The 19,732-nt window shown below is 38.6% G+C and overlaps 1 protein-coding gene across 3 annotated transcripts in view; it reads left to right on the plus strand.

The window, feature by feature from the left end:
• The first annotated feature begins 302 nt into the window (after nt 1-302).
• Nucleotides 303-19,732, plus strand: part of LOC140339545 (bromodomain and PHD finger-containing protein 3-like) — a 31,211-nt gene continuing 11,781 nt past the window's right edge. For 2 of the 3 annotated variants that reach the window (XR_011922475.1, XM_072424299.1), the window contains exons 1-10: nt 303-423; nt 976-2,376; nt 6,363-6,519; nt 8,675-8,806; nt 11,712-11,840; nt 11,954-12,266; nt 13,202-13,405; nt 14,474-14,776; nt 15,353-15,446; nt 15,527-15,606. Coding sequence is in view for 2 of the 3 variants with exons in the window: in XM_072424299.1 (XP_072280400.1) it covers nt 986-2,376; nt 6,363-6,519; nt 8,675-8,806; nt 11,712-11,840; nt 11,954-12,266; nt 13,202-13,405; nt 14,474-14,776; nt 15,353-15,446; nt 15,527-15,606 (2,803 nt within the window). In the remaining variant the exon portion in view is untranslated. Of the gene's footprint in view, nt 424-456; nt 636-975; nt 2,377-6,362; nt 6,520-8,674; nt 8,807-11,711; nt 11,841-11,953; nt 12,267-13,201; nt 13,406-14,473; nt 14,777-15,352; nt 15,447-15,526; nt 15,607-19,732 lie in introns of those variants that run through there. The other variant, XM_072424306.1, reaches the window with a different exon arrangement.

Below are 19,732 nucleotides of genomic sequence, written 5' to 3' on the forward strand. Positions count from 1 at the left end.
CATAGGTCCATCAAGTCCAACCAGTAGGGAAATAAACATATCTCAGATATAAAACCCTATGGACATAGTCCAGAGGAAGACAAAAAACCCTATATAAATCCTGTTGATAATATTATTAATAATAATAATAATAATAATAATAATAATAATAATAATAATAATATGTAGGTGCAGCTAGACCCTATTCTGGACACAAGCTGACAGGTCTCTCATATAGTACTTCCGGGAAGCGCATACCCCTCTATATCTGTGTCCTGTGCAGCACAGGCAGCATTGACGCAGCGCAGCCAGTAGGGGGCCAGGAAGTCTGACGTACAATTCCAGCGAGCGCTTCCCTGTCCCCCTTGTCGCAGCGGAATGCTCCGGAAGCGGAAAAAGGAGCAGCAGCTGCCTGAAGTTGTCACTCTCATCTTCCTCCTACTGGTTAGGCTTCCTATTCCTTTGCCCGTTTGTAACCGGTGTAGTTAGCTATAGAGTTGTGGTGAATATGGAGATGGCATTGCGTGTGCCCCATTACTCATCATCATATCACTGCTGCTTGTAACGGAGCTTGCTCCCTCAGACGAGAAAATGTCTCATTTTATGGGCGCTGAGTGCTGTGTGCAATCTTCTGCTGTCTAGTCCTGCCACCTCCTGTATGTTGATGTTATTTGCTGTAAATAATCCCATTCTAAGGAGTAGGGCAGAGGAAGCATTGTACTGTTTATGATTTCATGTTAGAACCCCCAGCATTGGTACATGAAGGCTGTGTGTAAAATGTTGGTGCTATATAAATCTGTGTAATAATAATTATTATTCACTTGTACAATCCACATTCCTTGCTATCTTTCACCTTCTCCATTTGTTGGTAATTCATTTTCAGGGGCTTTAAAATGACTGAATCTATTTTTTTTCCTGTAAAGTTAAAAATTTGTCAGCACCTTTTGTAATTGGCCATATTTGCCAAACCTAATACTTTCTATATATATTTTGTAGAATCGAGGACATGAGAAAACCACGCCGTAAATCACATCAAGGTGATGATGGACAGCAGTCTTCCTCCCCGTATGGATTATCTTGTTCTCCAAGTCGAGAGACGCTGACATACGCACAGGCACAGCGCATGGTCGACATTGAATTAGATGGGCGCCTTCACCGAATAAGTATATTTGAACCTCTTCGGATTGTAACTGAGGATGAGCTTACTGCTCAAGACATCACAGAATGCAACAGCAACAAAGAAAACAGCGAGGTAACCCTGTCTAACAACTGTCGGAAGACCTCCACCAAAGGTAAAAAGAGAGAAATATGTCCGAAGCAAGATGTGAGTACGAATGTGACACAGTTACCACAACCTGTGTTCAGAGAAGTTGAGCCAGTTTACGTGGAAAATATACCAGAAAAAGCCGTATTGCCGGATGCTTTTTATCGCTACACTGAACGCCCAGCAGAAGAGGTTGATAAGGATGTGGAATATGATCTTGATGAAGTAGATTTGGCATGGCTGGAGATGATTAATGAAAAACGTCAGAATGATGGTTTTTCAGTTGTTTCGTCGGACACCTTTGAGCTGTTGATTGACAGGTTGGAAAAAGAGTCGTACCTTCAAAACAAGCGTGTTGGTGTGACACAGTCACCTATTGATGAGAATGCATTTTGCTGTGTATGCTTGGATGATGAGTGCCACAACAGTAATGCAATATTATTTTGTGACTTATGCAACCTTGCAGTTCACCAGGAATGCTATGGTGTTCCATACATCCCAGAAGGACAGTGGCTTTGCCGCTGCTGTTTGCAGTCACCTTCGAGACCTGTTAGTTGTGTGCTTTGCCCTAATCAGGGTGGGGCATTTAAACAGACTAGCGATGGACGGTGGGCACATGTAGTATGTGCTATCTGGGTACCAGAGGTATGTTTTGCTAACACCGTATTTTTGGAGCCAGTTGAAGGTATAGATAACATTCCACCTGCTAGATGGAGGCTCACATGTTACCTGTGTAAGCTTAAAGGACGTGGTGCTTCCATCCAGTGTCACAAAGCAAACTGTTACACAGCCTTTCATGTCACATGTGCTCAGAAGGCTGGACTGTTTATGAAGGTAGAACCAGTGCGTGAGACTGGACTGAACGGAACAACCTTTACTGTACGCAAAACCGCATACTGTGAGGCTCACCGACCTCCTGGCACCCAGCAAGAAGAGACGCCAAAAAACTTTTTGAAAGAGGTGGATTCTGAGGAGGTCAGTGACACAGATAGGATGGAAAAGGATGACGGTGATAACAAAAAGGAGGGTGGAAAAAAGTTCCATGAGAAACTCTACACAAAGAACAGCAGGGATCTCATGCGAAAGAGCGATCCTGTGCCAGTTATGGCAGCTTTGCAAATTCCGTTGTGTAGGTAAGGGTTTTCATATGTTTTTATTGTTTAATGCAACTTAAGGAGTGACTGTAATTTTGTACAAAAAACTACAAATTGTGTGCCCAAAATGTGTACATATTTTCTTAGTACCTTAGATGTCTTTACAGGCTGAGGTGTATGGATTATAATGACCATACACATTCCTAACTTGGTACATGTGCCTCAGAAAAGCTATTTTCTTCTTCATTGGTGAACTTACCTGTGAAGCAAACCTGTAATTGGAAAATGCATTGGCTACTTTTTATAGACATGCTAGTTGGTTGTCAAGCTGCTCATATGGCTCCAATACTTAAACAAAGTAAACATATTACCACAATTTTTACTTTACATAAAAGGGTGGATAACCCTTTTATATAAGGGAAAATATGTGTAAATTTTTTTTTATTACTATTTTTTCTTTTCACATTTGAAGGGGAGACCCCTACCCTCCTGTCTTCACTGCTGCAGAGGTAAAGACTGAATGTGGAAACCCAGAGATTCCTGGAATACATAAGTCAAAAATTCCAGGAGGCTGCTGGCTGCTCCTTCTTATGCGCAAAAGGGGCTTTTCTCTAATGTTAAGGGGAAAAACAAATATAACAAAAAGTGTGCACGCTTGAAATCAGCACTTTTTTTTGGCCTACGCCGGAACGAAGAGGGAAGACAGGACAGAGTGGGACTGACTGGACCGAGATCGTAGAGGGAGGGATGGCTTTTCATCTGCGAAAGTTAGTTTTTTTTTTTTTAACTCAAAGTTCTGCTTTAAGTCTCTCTTGTGAAATAAAAAAGTAGATGACAAGTTTTGCCTTTACATGTTTGCACATATCTGTTTGCATTTGAATAACCTGAATAAAAGAGCAGCCGTTTGCATTTTTTGAAAAAGGTTGGTTTGGGAGTCCCCATATTTTTCTTTCAGCAGGACCAGTTTAGGTTACGTTAATTCTCCTCTATTAAATGATGTCCTAGTGTAGCTTCATCCTGTTAGTAGCTCTAGCTATGCATCTCTGAAAAATGTTGTGCTACATCAGATGTGTTGATGATCAAAATCAGAAATATTGCAGAGTTAAATATCCAGGTGTGTGAGATGATTGTGATCTTTGAGATGATCCTTGTAAGTGTGTATAAGGACAGTCGGATGTCTCAGTGCCATCCTGTAGAGAAATCTAACACACGTGTGTGTCCAGCTTTTAAACAGTAAGGTAGATGTGTATGTAATTCTGTTAGGACTCAAATAGGTTTGGTGTCAAATATTTAAAATAACTGAATACAGTGTAAAGACAGTACCCAAAATTAAAATGTGTTTATTTCAGTTTCCATCAGGGAAATTTCTTAACTGTTTGTTAGTTTCAGTCAACTTGATTTGTGCAAAATAGAATGGTCATGTCACAAATTGTCCCTAAGGGGAGGTCACAAACTAATGTCCCTACCATACTCCTATATCACTAACACAATCCAAGGACACTTTGGGAGAAAGCTAATAAACCTACCTGCATGCTTGTGGGAGGAAGCTCATGTAAACACAGCAAGAACATACAAACTGTATAGAGACAGTGTCCTGGTTGAAATTTGAACTTGGGACCTTAGTGCAAAGGCAAGAGCCACCATGCCACCCTACTCAATTACTAGCCAATATTTCCAGTTCTCTTAGAGGACAATTTATGTGGTTGGGGGCATTAACATATTGCACACTATACCGGAACTGGTAATTGCCTTGTTTTCTAGGCAACTTGTGTCTTCTTGGTAACAAAACTCTGTTTAAAGTGGGACCTAAACCAAGCCTCTTTTCACTCCTTCACCATCATTGACATCATCTACCGGTCATCTACTGGATTTTGTCCATCTTAATTTGTCAGGCCGGAATGACCAGGAGTTTGTTCATTCCCAGCAGCCAGTTATGCCAGGATCACTTGCAGAGCACATTATAAAGAAGGCTTTGAACATGAAAGTTTGTTTGTGTTATTGCAGAAGAGACATAGCTTTCCCCTTCAGTAGTAAAGAACCTGCCTGCTTGAATTTTTTAGGTTTAGTTCCATTTTAAGAGAACATGGGAGAGCTGTTACTGTTGACAAGTTTTTAAAAGTGCATGTTTTTGAGCTGTCATCCTTATTTTAACTCTAGCTGCTTATGAACCTCTGACTTGCATGACAAACGTTACTAGCAGCTGTTTGTTTTGTTTAGCCACTGGGGTGTAATATCTTATACTTTTGGATTTTAAATATATGTGGTTGTCTCTTCTGCCTCCCCAGCACAGGAGCCAATTGTTAACTTGAGTGGAATCTATGGGAGTGTCTTTGGCCCTGTGTAAGCTCTGACTGAGTTTAGGACAGGCATACTTTAAACAAAAACATGCTTTCTAGTAAAGTGAAGAAGGTTTAGAACCTCTGTTAAATTTTATTGCTGTATGTATCCCTATGACGGGACTTCCCGTTTCAGGTCCTGGTGATTTGTATCGGACAGAACAGGAAAAGAAGGATCACACACAGACAGCATTTAAAACCCTGCAAAAGGCCTAAACCCCCTCTCTGTCCAATGCTAAAAACAGTATTGTCTCACAATATTTAGCCAATTATCTTAGAATTGCCAGCAACTAAGTAGTGTGAGGTTTTACATAAATGTATTCATTTAACAAAATGCAAATCGAGATACTTTATGCTAAATGTGCATTGGCACAGTACAATGCAGCTTGAAGACTTTAAAGGGGACCTTAAGCTGATTATGTACATAGCAAGCTGTTTATACAATCTCCTTCAGATCTGCCTTGTGGTACAAGGACCTGCCTGAATGAGTACAAAATGAATTGCTTGTCTAGCAAGGCCCTTTTTTATTTAGCTTTACTAAATGATACTGTACAATGAGATTTAAAGTTGTGTATATGTGGCCAGTTTTAGAGATTGTGTATATTACTGTCAGATATCAGAGTCGCAAGTCATGTGCAGTAGGAACCTAGGTTCTTGCAGAAAAATGGTTTGTGGGCATGACAAGTTTGTTGTTGCTGATTGCATTTGTATTGCCTTTATTTCTGTATTTACATAGACTTGTGAAAACATTGTTTCTACTCTGCCAATTAGGACACAGTCTTATAGCTAGCTAGCACAGTCTTAAGCTAGTTACACACGTCCAATGGTTCTCGCCCGATAATCGTCTCAGGGCCGATATCGGACGAGAATCTGCCATGTGTACAGTGCCCGACGTCCATCGTCTGAACAACCGTCCTAGCTCATCCACGGACGATGGACGACGAACGATCCTAATGCAAGAGAAGGAGGAGAGCGCCCAGTAGGGTGTCGCTTCGTCGTTCTCCCCCTCCCCTCTCCATAGAGCATTCATGCATCGTGTAGTCCTTAGTTGTTGGAAAGGATTGTGACAGATCCTTTACAACTGCAATAATTGTACGTGTGTATGTAGCTTTAAAGTAGTCCTACAGAACAAAATGAAGAAAATTGGCTAGTAGCATGATTGTGACTGTTTATTCTGCATTACTGCACTGGAACAATCTCTTAGCTGGTGTGGTAATATTGAACTCCTGATCAGTATATTTGTTTTGGGTCATTTACACAAAAATAATTAATTTCTGCATTAGTAAGAATTCAGTGTGCTTTCAGACTGTTTTACAAGTTCAGGTTAGATGCAAAAAAAACAAAATTCTATGTACACAAAACCTGGGGTTCCTGCTCAGGAATAATAATGGATTTAGGCAAATGCTAAGCTAAGGTTTGTACCTTGTGTAAGCACATACATAAGCACATTGTGTAAGCACATACATAGTTTATCATGATTGTAATAGGTCTATATGTTGGACCAAACATTCTATGCTTGATGTCTTTCAGAAGAATGAAACGCCAAAAATGCTCATAGGAATATCTTGTTATATCTATCAGACAGCCCAATTGATAGAATATGATGTGGTCTGTGTATTTTGTGATAGCGGAGTTCCTATGCCTCATACAAATAAACACTTACTATACAATATCTGTTATTCATTTTAGGCTAATTAAGATCTCTAGTGGGGTTTGTTTGCAAAAAAAGACCCAGTTCATGCGACATCTTCACAGTTACTGGCTACTCAAACGTCAGTCTAGAAATGGAGTTCCTCTTATTCGAAGACTTCATTCTCATGTACAGTCTCAAAGAACTGCAGACCAGGTGAGAATGAAAATGTTAGCATTTCCAAAATTTTGTTTAGAATTGAAATGTCACCTCCTGTCATGTTGATACTGTTACTATATTGTTTTGTTTTTACCCCCTGTACTTTGTTTTGGATATTTCTATTAGCCATTGGTCAATAAAAATAAATAATAAAAAAAAAGAATTGACATATGTCTTTCTAAATGTTTAAAAAAAAAAAACGTTTTGTTTTTTTTTTTTTTTTTTTTTTTTTTTTTACAAATTAGCTGTAAGGAATGGAACTGTTTATAAGGAAGTGGACTACTACACATGATGATGTCCTTTAATTATCTTGAAGTTGGTTATAGTGAAATATTGTATAAAATAAATAAAAATAGTAAATAAAGTAGTAATTCGTTAAATTAAAAATGAATTTATCTGAACTAATTTTATAAGAATAAAATGACAATTTTTCTTTATGGTTGTCATATTTCTGTCAGGTAAATATGACCAGTATAAAAACAAAATCACGAATTGAAGAAAAAAATGTTTTAGTAAATCAATGAAATGCCTAACCCCGCTCGGCCTAAAAAAAAATACAGTATGGTATTCCTTTGGAAAACATAATAGGAAAGTCCAGGCAGTTGTGGAAAAACACAATTTTATTCAGTCTTTTATGCTTTAAATAATGAAATAATATTTATAATTGTGTTTTTACTTTGAGGAAACACAGGTACTTCATTGTTTGGTATAAGCAGCTCTTTTTTCTAGATAACTCAATGTTGGCCTGCGTTTACTTTTGTAAAGACATCAACTTCTGGTAAGTGACCCAGTGGGTTAAAATGTGAGTACTCGGTTATTTAGAAGAAGGTGCTGCTAACAGTAATGGTAATGCTTATGATACGTACGGAGCCAGTTCTCTACTTACTGCATTGGATGGCAGCCTCAGAGTATCTCCTTTCCCTATTCTTATTCCACAGGCTTATTCTTCCACAATTTGAGCTGATGGCTCCATTCAATGTTCTCGGACTCCCTTTCCCATAAATTAACAATATATGGAACGGACGTCCACTAGCCCAACTTGCACATATGCTCTTATATGTGTTCATGTATGATATACCGTATTTTTCGGACCATAAGACGCACTTTTTTTCCCCCTAAAGTGGGGGGAAAATCAGGGTGCGTCTTATGGTCCGAATGCATATTTTTTTACTTACCTGTATCCCCGCCGGTCCCCGCAGCCAGTGTCCTCCTCTGTGTTCCTGTGTCCCAGCGTGCGGCACTTGTGCCCGCCCACGAAGGCGGCGCCGATTGATTTCATGAATGCCGATCGGCGCCGCCTTCATGGGCGGGCACAAGTGCCACACGCTGGATCTCAGGGAAACACAGAGGAGGAACACAGACAGAGGCAGATAGCAGCCAATGTCTGTGTTCCTCCTCTGTGTTCCCCTGTGTTCCAGCGTGCGGCACTTGTGCCCGCCCACGAAGGCGCCGCCGATTGATTTCATGAATGCCGATCGGCGCCGCCTTCATGGGCGGGCACAAGTGCCGCACGCTGGATCTCAGGGGAAATCAAATGAATTTTTTTTTTCTTGTTTTCCCGTGCGGAAAACCTGGTGCGTCTTATAGTCCGGAGCGTCTAATGGTCCGAAAAATACGGTATGTATTTCAACCTATTTTTAGCTGTTTGTGTAAAGGTCAACTTTCATTGGATGTCTAAACCCAAAAACTAATATATTACATTTTACCACTCCTTAGAAAAGGTGGCTGAGTTTGTTCTTGGGCTATTTCCCTTTATTTTTTTGCTGGTGATCCCCTAAATATTATACTGTACCTCTGTTCTCTGCATAGTGAAACTTACTCATTTTTTTTTTTATCTATGAAGAGGGTATTGGTTGTTGCCCAGGCTGGATGTCACAAAAAACATTCATCTCATATTACTGGAAAGGTCAACAGGTATATTTTGTACTTGATGGGTTAAAAAAAAGAGGAGGTATAGCCACTACAATTTAGGACTGGTAAGCTGCAATATGTATAAGTTTTGTTCTTTAGTTAGTCTTTAAGATAAGAGTATCAAATTAAAGCATACTTGGCCTTCTCTGTGAGTTTTTTTTTTCGGTTTCTCTACAAATTTTGGGAATCTTATCATACAATCATTGGTTATTCCTACATCATATCCTACTTTGATTTGTAGAAAGAAAGAAATGGACAGACATCTTCTGTTAAGGAGGCACTAAAATACTGGCAGAAATTACGACATGATCTTGAGAGAGCCAGGCTGCTGACTGAACTTATTCGTAAAAGGGAGAAGCTAAAGAGAGAACAGGTAAGTGAGACATGCCTGCTTCAATTTACTGGGACCATTCTCACTAAGTTGCATTGCTACCTGCAACTTACAATTGTACAACATTTCACAATTTCTCATTTGACCAGCTTTACACGCAATGGCCACAGTTTCATTGTAGAATAAAGTCACAAAGCTTGGAGTAGGATATGGAAGTAGGCCATATATATATATATATATATATATATATATATATATATATATATATATATATATATATATATATTTACAAATACAGTCATGGTCAAAAATTTTTGTACCCTTGTATTTATGTAAAAAAAACAATTTCTCCCCGAAATATGTTGCAATTATAAAATTATCATCATTATCAGAATGGTACTAAATAAATGTATTTCAAGCATGTGATGTTCCTTTTATTTGTAAATCAACTCACCTATAGCAATTAACAGGTGCTGGCAATATAGAAATTTCCACTAGCAACCAGTTAAAATTAGGAAATGTTGACTCAATCTTGTTTTTGGTTGTCTGTTTCTTTTCATCACTAAGCATGATGAAAAGAAAGAAGAGCATTTGAAATTTCAGAAAGAATTTTCTGAAGATCTAAATTTTTAAAATAAATGAATACCAAAAATATCAGATATGCGCATGTAGGCCCCTTTAAGGATGTCTCTGGGTTGGTATCTAGGGATAAAAAAAAGGCAGATTTACTAAACACTTTTTTTTTAGCTCTGTGTACATAAAGGAAAATGGCAGAGCTCAAGTCCAAATTCATAATAGCAATGTCCCTGCCTTAAATGAGTCACAGTGGCTCAAAATTGATATGATTGAGAAACGGGCAAAATTAAGGTTGAAAAAGTGCCAGGACCCGATGGACTACATCCATGTGTCTTCAAAGAGCTGAGCTCAGTTATTTCAAAGCAATTATTTCTAATTTTTAGAGACTCTTTAATCACTAACATGGTACCAATGGATTGGCATAAGGCCAATGTGATTCCTATCTTCAAAAAGGGAGCAAAGTATTTACCAGGTAACTATAGACTCGTTAGTTTAACATCCATAGTTGGAAAGGTCTTAGAGAGTTTGATACAGAAACCACAGGTGTTTCGGCTAGAAAATAATATTATAAGTGATAGTCAGCATGGCTTCAAGAAAGACTGAAGTTGTCAAACAAATTTTCTCTTTTTTTATGAGGAAGTAAGTCAACAGGAAGATTGTAGAGTAGCAGTTGATATTGTGTACTTGGACTTTGCTAAAGCATTTGACACAGTACCCCAGAGAGTATTGGTTACTGATTTATACTCTGAATGGTCTAAGGTTATTAGTGCTGTACCTCATTGTTCAGTGTTGGGACCTTTACTGTTTAAAATCTTCAAAAATGATATAGATTTTGGGATTAAAAGTACCTATATAAATCCTGTTTATTAATACTTCTAATAATAATAATAAGAAGAAGAAGGGCCAAGGCGCAGAGTCTAAGCCGTAACCAGGTTTTCTCCAGAGCCTCTGATGGTGAGGGTGTTGCACTGTTGGTTATGGCCAGGTTGCGGTCCTTGGGCACACCAAGGTGGGCAAGCACAGTACAAAATCACAAGGCAGGCAGATAGTCGAGGAAAGCCGGGGACGAGACAGGCAGCAAACAAGAGAGGTCAGGTTACATGCCAGGGGTAAATAGCTAGGGATCCAGGAGACGCTGGAGGCACAGGAGACGCTGGAGGCACAGGAGACGCTGGAGGCACAGGAGACGCTGGAGGCACAGGAGACGCTGGAGGCACAGGAGACTCAGGGATATCCACAGACTGACAGGAACACTGGAACAGCACAGGGAAGTTGACTGGGAACCAGCAGACTAGACAACGAGGTGTTAACGCAGGAGCTGGACAGAAGAAACACTGAATTAGGCCACAGGTGAACAGGAACTAGCTTACAGAACTAGGGTCCTGAGACACATTGCACGAACACTGAGTGCAGTCTGTCAGCTAACTAAATAACCAGGGCTGATCAAGAGGTTATTTTCTGATTGGCAAGCAGCATTGATGGCGTTGATAAAGCTTGGAAACGGGCATGTCCAGCGACAGATACGCTGGCATGCGCAGGAGAGAGATGCCTGTGTTTTAGTGAGGAACAGATAAGTGTGACAGACTGTTCATCCAGGGAACATCCGATTGCCTCATGGAATCAGGAAGGATTTTTTTCCCCTGTTGAAGCAAATTGTACCATGGTTTTTTTTTACCTTCCTCTGGACCAACTATGTCCATAGGGTTTTATATCTGGGATATGTTTATTTCCCTAGTGGTTGAGCTTGATTGACTTATGTATTTTTTCAACCTAGCCTTCTATGTAACTATATAATAATAAATGAAAAGGAATGCTATTGCAGGAGACCCAAGAGGATCCCGCTACTGACACAGAAACATAAACCCGCTGGATTGGAGTTTGTCAAAACTCACCTGTGGAACCAAAATCCTTCTGGGAGTCCTCTGGACTAGGGAGACAAAAATACAGCTTTTCGGTAACTCACTTAATTCGATTGTTTACGGAAAACTAAAAGATGCCTTCAAAGAAAAGAACACCGTTCCTCCTTCCTTAGGCACTGGCAGTCTTAACTGTTTGCATTGTGTTATAAAATCTGAAGATTACCAAAGAGTTCTGAGGCCTAACGTAGGGCCCAGTGTCAAAGAGCCAGTGTCTCAGCCAGAGTTCATAGGTCTTACAGCAGGACAATGACTCAAAACATAATTCAAAAAGCACCCAGAAATGGTTTAAGACACAGAGCTGGAGAATTCTGAAGTTGCCAGCAATGAGTCCAGATCTAAATCTTATAGAACACCTGTGGAGAGATCTAAAGCAGTTGGGAGAAGGAACAACACTTTGAAAATACAACTTTTTGTTTACTCCACTTTCAATTTTCTTTAATTTTTTTTGTTAGGTAAAATTGCAACAAGCAGCAATGGAGCAACAGCTAACCCCATTTAATGTGTTTCTACGGGCTACTTTGGATTTGTTGCAGGAGAAAGACCCAGCTAACATATTTAAGGAACCAGTAAATCTAAAGGAGGTAAGCTGTTCACTATTTTCCAGTTGCAAAGTTTAGTATATATTTAACTTACAGTTGTTAAATACATTTATATAAAAAAGTATATATTTATATAATTTTTACTTATTCACCAGGTACCAGACTACATGGATTTTGTTTTACACCCCATGGACTTTTCTACGATGCGTCATAAGCTGGAATGCCATCAGTACCCATCCTTTCCAGCCTTTGAGGATGATTTCAAACTTATGATCTCTAACTGCCTGCTTTATAATTCTCGGGAGACTGTGTTTTACCAGGCTGCTATGCGTCTACATCAGCTGGGTACAGCAGTACTTCATCAAGCTAGACGTCAGGCAGAAAGCATTGGTTATGATCCCCATACGCTGATGCACCTACCTGAGAAGCCCCATGCTGATGACTACTACCGGTTCTCATGGGAAGAAGGTGAGCTTTTTCTGCTTGGTGAGAAGGGAATAGTACTTGAGACAAATATTAACCACTTCAGCTCTCACACCCGTATATCCTTTATTGATCAGATCAGTTTTTACAGTTAGGCTGTTTGCCTGTTTATTTGGCAAAAACATATGATAAATAAGTAATACATACACAAATGTTTTCAGGATCAAGAACACTTTCTTGACATAATCTTGACTTGCAACAGTTTTTATTTTGTATGCAATCTGTAGACAAAAAATCTGAGTCTTTATTTTGCTATAGATAAATTTGAGTATTTTCCTAATGTAAAACAAAAAATAGCAAATGATATGTTTGACTAATATACATGTATATGTAATTCATTTTTTTCTGTTTTTACTCTTCTTTTTTGAATTTTAAATTCTTATGAATTCCACACAGCTTTTGTGTGACTTTTTAAGGATTTATAAAGGTATTTTTACCCTACCATTTCTATATTTTATGATGAAACTTCCCCAATTATATTCTATTCTTATTTCATTTTTTTTTCACATTACTTTCAAAGCGCATCCTTAAGGAGATTTTCCAGACACCTTCATATAACTACATGTTTCATTGTAAAAACTTTGTTTATTCAAACAAATAAATACCTAAAAACCATACCAAATATTACAATCATTTCTATGACATCAGTTAGGCATAAACATGAAAACCTGTTTTTAAAATAATTAATGGAACATGTAATTAATTATATGAAGGTACCTGGAAAATCCCCTCAAAGATGCACTTTGGAGGGTATGATTAACCAACGAATGTGGCAGAGAGGAGGTAGAATGGGAGCAAAACCAATGTTCATCAAAGCTTAAAAACACTTTCCAAAAGCTGCAGGATGTTTTCTTTACAACAAATGTATTCAGAAGGATTAATTTAAATGTTTTTTTTTTCTATTCTTTTTCATTTTGCAGTGGATGATCTTTTGCTCCCTGAGAACAGAGCTCATATGTCTTCTGAATGCCAGCTTAAAGAACTCTTGGAAAAGCTGGAGATTGTTAGTAGCTTTCGAACCAGCGGAGCACGCACAAGGCGCTTGAAACTGCTGAGAAAGGAAATAAATCTTTTGCAGCAAAAACTGGCATCACGTTGCAAAGACCTAAATGATGCATGTACTGGTAAAGTGTTTTTTATTTAAATTGTTAAAACTAAAGTTTTTAATCAGCTTATAGCTCTCCATCTTTGGTCCCCCTCTTTTCATGCACCAAGCTAATAAAATTTAAATAAAATAAAAGAAATAAACCTCAACATTTTTCCTAAATACAGGTAAATAAAATAAAATAAATTGTAGACCTGGTGACATCATTTACTGGGTCTCTGTGCTTTTTTATGCAATGCAGGCAGATCAAGGAAAGGAACTGAAATCAAAAAACTGAAAGCTGCAGGACAGGGACAGTATGCATTGGAAGGAAAGAGTTAGATGATGATGGATGTCCTTCAGCCACTAAATAAAGCAGTCTCTATCCAAGCTGCTGCAGCTTCTAATGCACACTGTGAGATTCTTGGAGTGTGTAGTGAAATTGGAGTAAACTGGTACAAGAGAGAACATGTACAACTATTCAAAACTATGCATTCCTCAGAGTAGTAATCAAGACTAGATAATTTTGTGTAAATTATACCCAGCATACATAGAGAGGCTAAAGAAGAAATAGTATGCTTTATGACAAAGCCTTTTTGCTTTTAACCCTATTTGCTTCCTAGGATTAAAGGGTTATGCCCTGAGTGGTGGTGGCGGCTAAAAAACATGGTAAGGTATAGTGGCTGCAATGTGTTTACATTTTTTCAGAGTGTTGGCTCTGTAGATGTGATTAGACTGATTGCAAAGCCACCTGATCACATGTAGAAGCAGCCTAATGTGGCTTGACGGTGTCTCTGGAATCACATCCACGATATACCTAATGCACCGCTAAAGAAATGTAAATACGCTTCTGGGTACTATATTGGTGGGGAGTGTGTTTACAAGCAGTGTACAAAACTCTCAAAATTTAAAAGGCTCACCACCCTCACATAATTGAAAATTTACATGTAAATGTAAACAAATGCATATAAAACAACAATTGCATCAAATGTTATGTATCGAAAGTCACAACCATAAGATCAATAATTCCAGGGATGGAGCTATTTATTACCTCTAAACTGATAACCTGTAAAGATTTATTTAGCTTTTATTTGACTTCCTATTGCAGATGGAAAAGCTACCAACCCCCCTATGCTGGAGCCTACAGATTGTGCTCTGCCACTGCAAAATGCTACAACTCATGAGCATCCCCCTACACTGCAGCCCATGACTCAGAGTCCTGTCCAAAAACAAGGGAAGAATACCTCTCATGTGAAAACTCGGAGCTCTCCTGTGCAGAATCCAAGAAGAAGGGCAGGTATTGCTATGCATAAGTCTTGGAAGAAGAAAAAGACATCCACTGAAAACAGCCATCACTCTTTAAGTGGAAATGAAAGCGATGAAGAAAGAAACGCAGAATATTCATCTTTAGGTAAAATGTTTTAGAATATTATCTTTTTTTTTTTTTTTTTAGTTTCTGCTGTAGTTAGATTACCTAAAGTTGGTGCAAATTTGATCTTTAAATTCCAAACAGCTGCTACTTGGTATACAAATCCTACTTCATTTTGGAGGAATAGCCTCTCCTCTTTCAGCTGTTTTTTCTGTGCTTGCCTTTCATTTAGTCCTAGTGTTTTGCATAATGCTAACCTATAGCATTCAGCATAGACATTCCTACTTATTGTGCGTATGCAGCAGCCTGCACTTAAACCATTTCATACCATTATAGATTGTCATCCTACCCTTCTCTTTACTAATCATTAATTTAAATTAGCAGTAGTAGTGTTGAAAAACTAATCTACAAACAGGACCGGCTTCCAGCATTCTCCAGTCACTCAGTTCTTTACAGTTACTTCCCAGTTAAAGCCAAAGCAAGGTCGGGATTTGAACAGGACAGGTAGAGGCAGACAGTTATTAGGCTGACAATTAACAATTACAGATGTGTAAATGTTTTAATATGCTAATAAGGTAGCAACATTTGTTTATATTTCTTTTGTGTATATTTTTACAGAAGTTGCCAATGGGTTTAGAACACATACAGAAAGTGGCTTAGATTCTGACAGCAGCTCTGAGTTATATAGGGAGCCACCTTTATATTCTAATGGGTATGTAATGTCTTTTGTTTCTTAGGTTGTAGTATGGTTTTTGGGACCACATAATAATTCTGCTTTTTGAAACTTTATAGGAAAGTGACGCCTCTAGGAAAACCTGCCCTCTCACATCTGCCTCTTCTTGGAGCTGTAAATGGTGATTATACCGGTCGAGGTGAGGAGAATATTGTACTTGATGGTGTAGTTGCGTTTAAGGTCTGCTATTTAATTTTACCCATAATACTGTTTCGCTTTTACCATAGCAAAATTTGAAAATTGTATTGTTTAGGAATGTGTAAAATTGCTGTGAGGGTAAAAAAAATTTAATGTTTAAAATCCAGTTATAAAACCAGGTTCCCCTTCTAGATTTCACAGCTCAACCAGATGTAATGGCATTAAAGAGGAGGATTAAAGCTGATCTCTGAAAATAAAAACCAGGTCTCTGTTATAAACTGCCTTATTAACAATGAGAATGTGTATAAAGCAACGAGGCAAGCAAACTTTGAAAATACAACTGTGTGTCAGAGTTTTAACCAAATATGTTTCCTTTCAGTACTTATTGTACACCTTTAGGCTCCCTAAAGGATTTTTTTTGTTTTTCTGCTTGAGTAAGCAGTGTATAAAGTCTATGAAGTCTTGAGTCTATAAATTCTTTGAACTGGCTAACTGGCTATAAAAATAGTTTAAATTAGTTCTTTTACGCGTTATTATTTTCATTCCCAAACCATCTTCCCGGACAACATATGATAGGTATGTCCTCCAACAGGAATAGGAAACGCATTACCAAAGCACTTTGAGTTGAAGTCTTTCTGCAAACTGATCAGCTTATGTGATTTTTGTGGCCCGAGGAAACATGTTACATGGGAACCTTTAGTGCCTTGGGAAAGCAAGTACTAGGTTGTTTCTTATTTCCCAAGTGCACTGCTGGGTGGTATTTCTCATGTTGGCAGTGTGGACAGGCCTCTGGATAGGTAATCTTTATCTTGGGACTATTTCAGTGCTGTAACAATTTAGAGACCTCTCTTCTTTGGGTCGTACAGGGTAAATTTACTTTAGTAACAGTGTCAGACACCAAGTCCAGGTGGAGTAATGTCACTTCCTTGGCTCTGTTTTCCTGGTTTCTGGACTCCATAGGTGCAGTGGGTAATGGATAGAGCTTGCTGATGCCTCTTCCAGCCAAGGCTCCTACAGAAGATGGCATGAATGGCAGATAACAGAGAAATTCTCTTTTGCTCTTTGCACAAGCAATAGACGGGTGTCCCTCTGTTACAAGGCTGTTTGCTGCAAACTTTGAATTACATTAGTTTACCTCCCACCTGTCTCCAAAGCTTCTAAGCCTACAGTAAAGCCTTATGCTATAGTATTCTTCCACTGGAAAGGAGGCCCATGTAAAGCCAAGCATGTATACCACAGTGACTATCTAGAGTGATATGTATGTTAATATTATAATGTATTGTTTGATATTGCAGAACTATGCAGTTTATGTAGTGTTGCTGACAGTGTAAGTGTATGTAAAGGCAAACATTTTTTAAACTTTTGAAAAAGGAAGGAGAGGGTGGAACCCCCTGTCAAGTTTTTATTTTTGTCTATTTCCCCACTGGGGAGATTCACACCCATACTTTAATGACCATTGTTACTAAGGTAGTAAGTTAGTAGAAAACAACATTTTGTCAGAGCAGTAGAAAAATCCTCCAGTGGGGACACTTGTGCTGGGATGAAATTTTTGTTCACTTTGAAAAGATTTTCTCTTGTTTCCCATTGTATGTTTAGGTTTTTTTGGTTTTATCTATAATGTACCACAGTGGATTTCTTACAGACCTTCTTTTGTATATGGCGATCATTGTAGTCCCACAAGATAAAGCTATGTCCTATGGTTCAGGTTTTTTCTGATTCATAAGACTTCCTTTTCAAAGTGTTTTGGAGGATGGTTTTGTTGGATGAGATGTTTATTCCTCATGTGCTGTCCAGTAAGACTATTGGAAATAGTTACACATAAGTCTAACTGATTTTCAGTTTTTCTCGTTTTTTTTTTTTTCCTGGTCGCTTGTTGAGAGAAATATTAAATGTGGCACAAGTAAAGGAACTGTAGATAGCTCAAATGTGGTTGAATTATTAATAGGGTGGGGTATTTTTTTTTTTTTTTTAGCAGTCTTATAAAGCACAATCCACAGTGTAAGACCATCTTGCGTAGCATGCTCATAGTCTTTGACAATCTTTTGTGAGATGTTTTTAACTTCGGACTACCCATGTAGCCTTGTCATAGTCGTTAAAGGGTCTCTTGTGGATTATATCCACTAATAATATTTGCAGCCCTTTTATTAATGTCAGGGGCTGCAATTAAGACCTTTTTTTTCACTCACCAGCACTGTTTTAAAGTAACGCTTACTATTTAAAGTGACACTCCAAATATTGTACAATGTTTGATACAATTGGGTTCTTGGTGGTTGTAATACATTGTAAAGTGTACTTATTATTTATTTATTTTTTTAAAACTTTATTTTTAAATTTGACATCCAAGAAACCAACAATATACAATACAAACATATCAAACAACAAATTATACAGATGACTGTCAGTTAATAAAGTCCTATACAACATAGGTAAATAAAATCTCATGGCGATATCAAATACACATAACATAATGCTTAGAACATACACAGTATCCAAATACCAAATATCAAACATTACAGGAAACTGAAAAATAAAAACGCATGGTTATTGTTGACAAGCAATATAATCTGCAGGCTAAATAAATTGTTTCCAATAGAACCATGTACGAGTATTTTTGACCTTTGACTGTTCCTCGGATGCTAAGAGATCTTCCATAGCTCTAATATCGTTCACTTTATTTAGCCACTGTTTAATAGTCGGTGGCCCTGGTTGTTTCCACATAACAGGGTTACAGCTTTTAAAAAAAGAGGGGTGAGGGATGCGCTATATTTCTTTCTGGACATGGTGGAGACATGGAGCAGGGCCAGTTTCGTTTTTTCATGTATAGACACATCTCTTAGCGATTTAACAATATCTGCCACTTTCCCCCAAAAAGACTTTACTAGTGGACAGCTCCAGAATATATGCAACAATGTTCCTTTTGACAGTGCCAACAATAGGGGGCTTGTTTCAGGGTGCATTTTGACCAAAACCACCGGCGTTCTGTACCATCTTTTTAGTAACTTAAAGTTAGTTTCCTGATACTGGCTACTAATTGATGCCTTATGTCCAAAATAGAGCAATTGCTCCTTCTGCTGGTCTGAAAAAGCTGCAACACCCTTTCCTATATCTCAACATACCAAGGTGTATTTCCAGAAAAATGAGAAAGCAATAGCTGGTAAGAGTAAGATAGAGTTTCTATCAATGGTCCCTCGGCTATACACACCTGCTCTAACCCTGTAAGGGGTCTCTCCTATAGGAGGATGTCCCCTAGCCTGAGCAGCAGCGCTAGGCGGCAACCAAAGCACCAGATGAATAGGGACTGGGGAAACAGTATTCTTAAATCTGATCCAGCCCTTGAGTTTCCTGTGTCTACACCAATCTATCAGATGAGTCCGATGAACCGCTGCGTGGTAAAGTACTGGGTCCGGTAAGGCCATGCCCTCTAATAATTTAGATATTCTAAGGACCCTAAAACTGATCCTGGGAGAATCATTGCCCCATGAGAATTGTATAAACTCTAATCGAAACTTTAGTAAAAGCGGGGTGGGCAGGTGTACGGGCAACGTTTGTAGTAGGTATAATAACCGGGGCATGACATTCATTTTGAGAATGTTATAGCGCCCGAACCAAGAAAATGTATTTTGTCTCCATCTTTCTAAATCATGTCTTATCACATTAAGTAAGGGCAAAAAATGTATTGCTGCTGTACGAGAGAGGTCTGCTGGAATGAAAATGTCCAGGTATTTAATGGCCACTGTGGCCCATTTAAAGGGGAAGGAGGGTGATAGAGTGTGCACCAGTCTATGTGGTAGTGAAACATTTAGGGCCTCTTATTTTTGTGGATTGATTTTAAAGTTGGAAATGTCAGCATAATCTCAAAATTTCTTCAGTAAGTTAGATATGGAGGCGATTGGCGATGTAATATAAAATAACAAATCATCAACATTAGCTGCCACTTTGTGAGAGGTATCCCCTGCAGATACTCCTGCAATATTCGGGTTTGATCTTATGCGTCTCAAAAAAGGATCTAGCATAAAAAAAAAATACCAGTGGCGAGAGGGGGCCCCCGTTTCATCCCATTTGCAACTGAAAACAGTTCAGGGAGAATCCCATTCGTTCTCACACGAGCCGTAGGATTCGAGTATAGG

This window comes from Pyxicephalus adspersus, chromosome 1 (assembly GCF_032062135.1).
Source record: "Pyxicephalus adspersus chromosome 1, UCB_Pads_2.0, whole genome shotgun sequence".
In the NCBI taxonomy this organism is placed as follows: domain Eukaryota; kingdom Metazoa; phylum Chordata; class Amphibia; order Anura; family Pyxicephalidae; genus Pyxicephalus; species Pyxicephalus adspersus.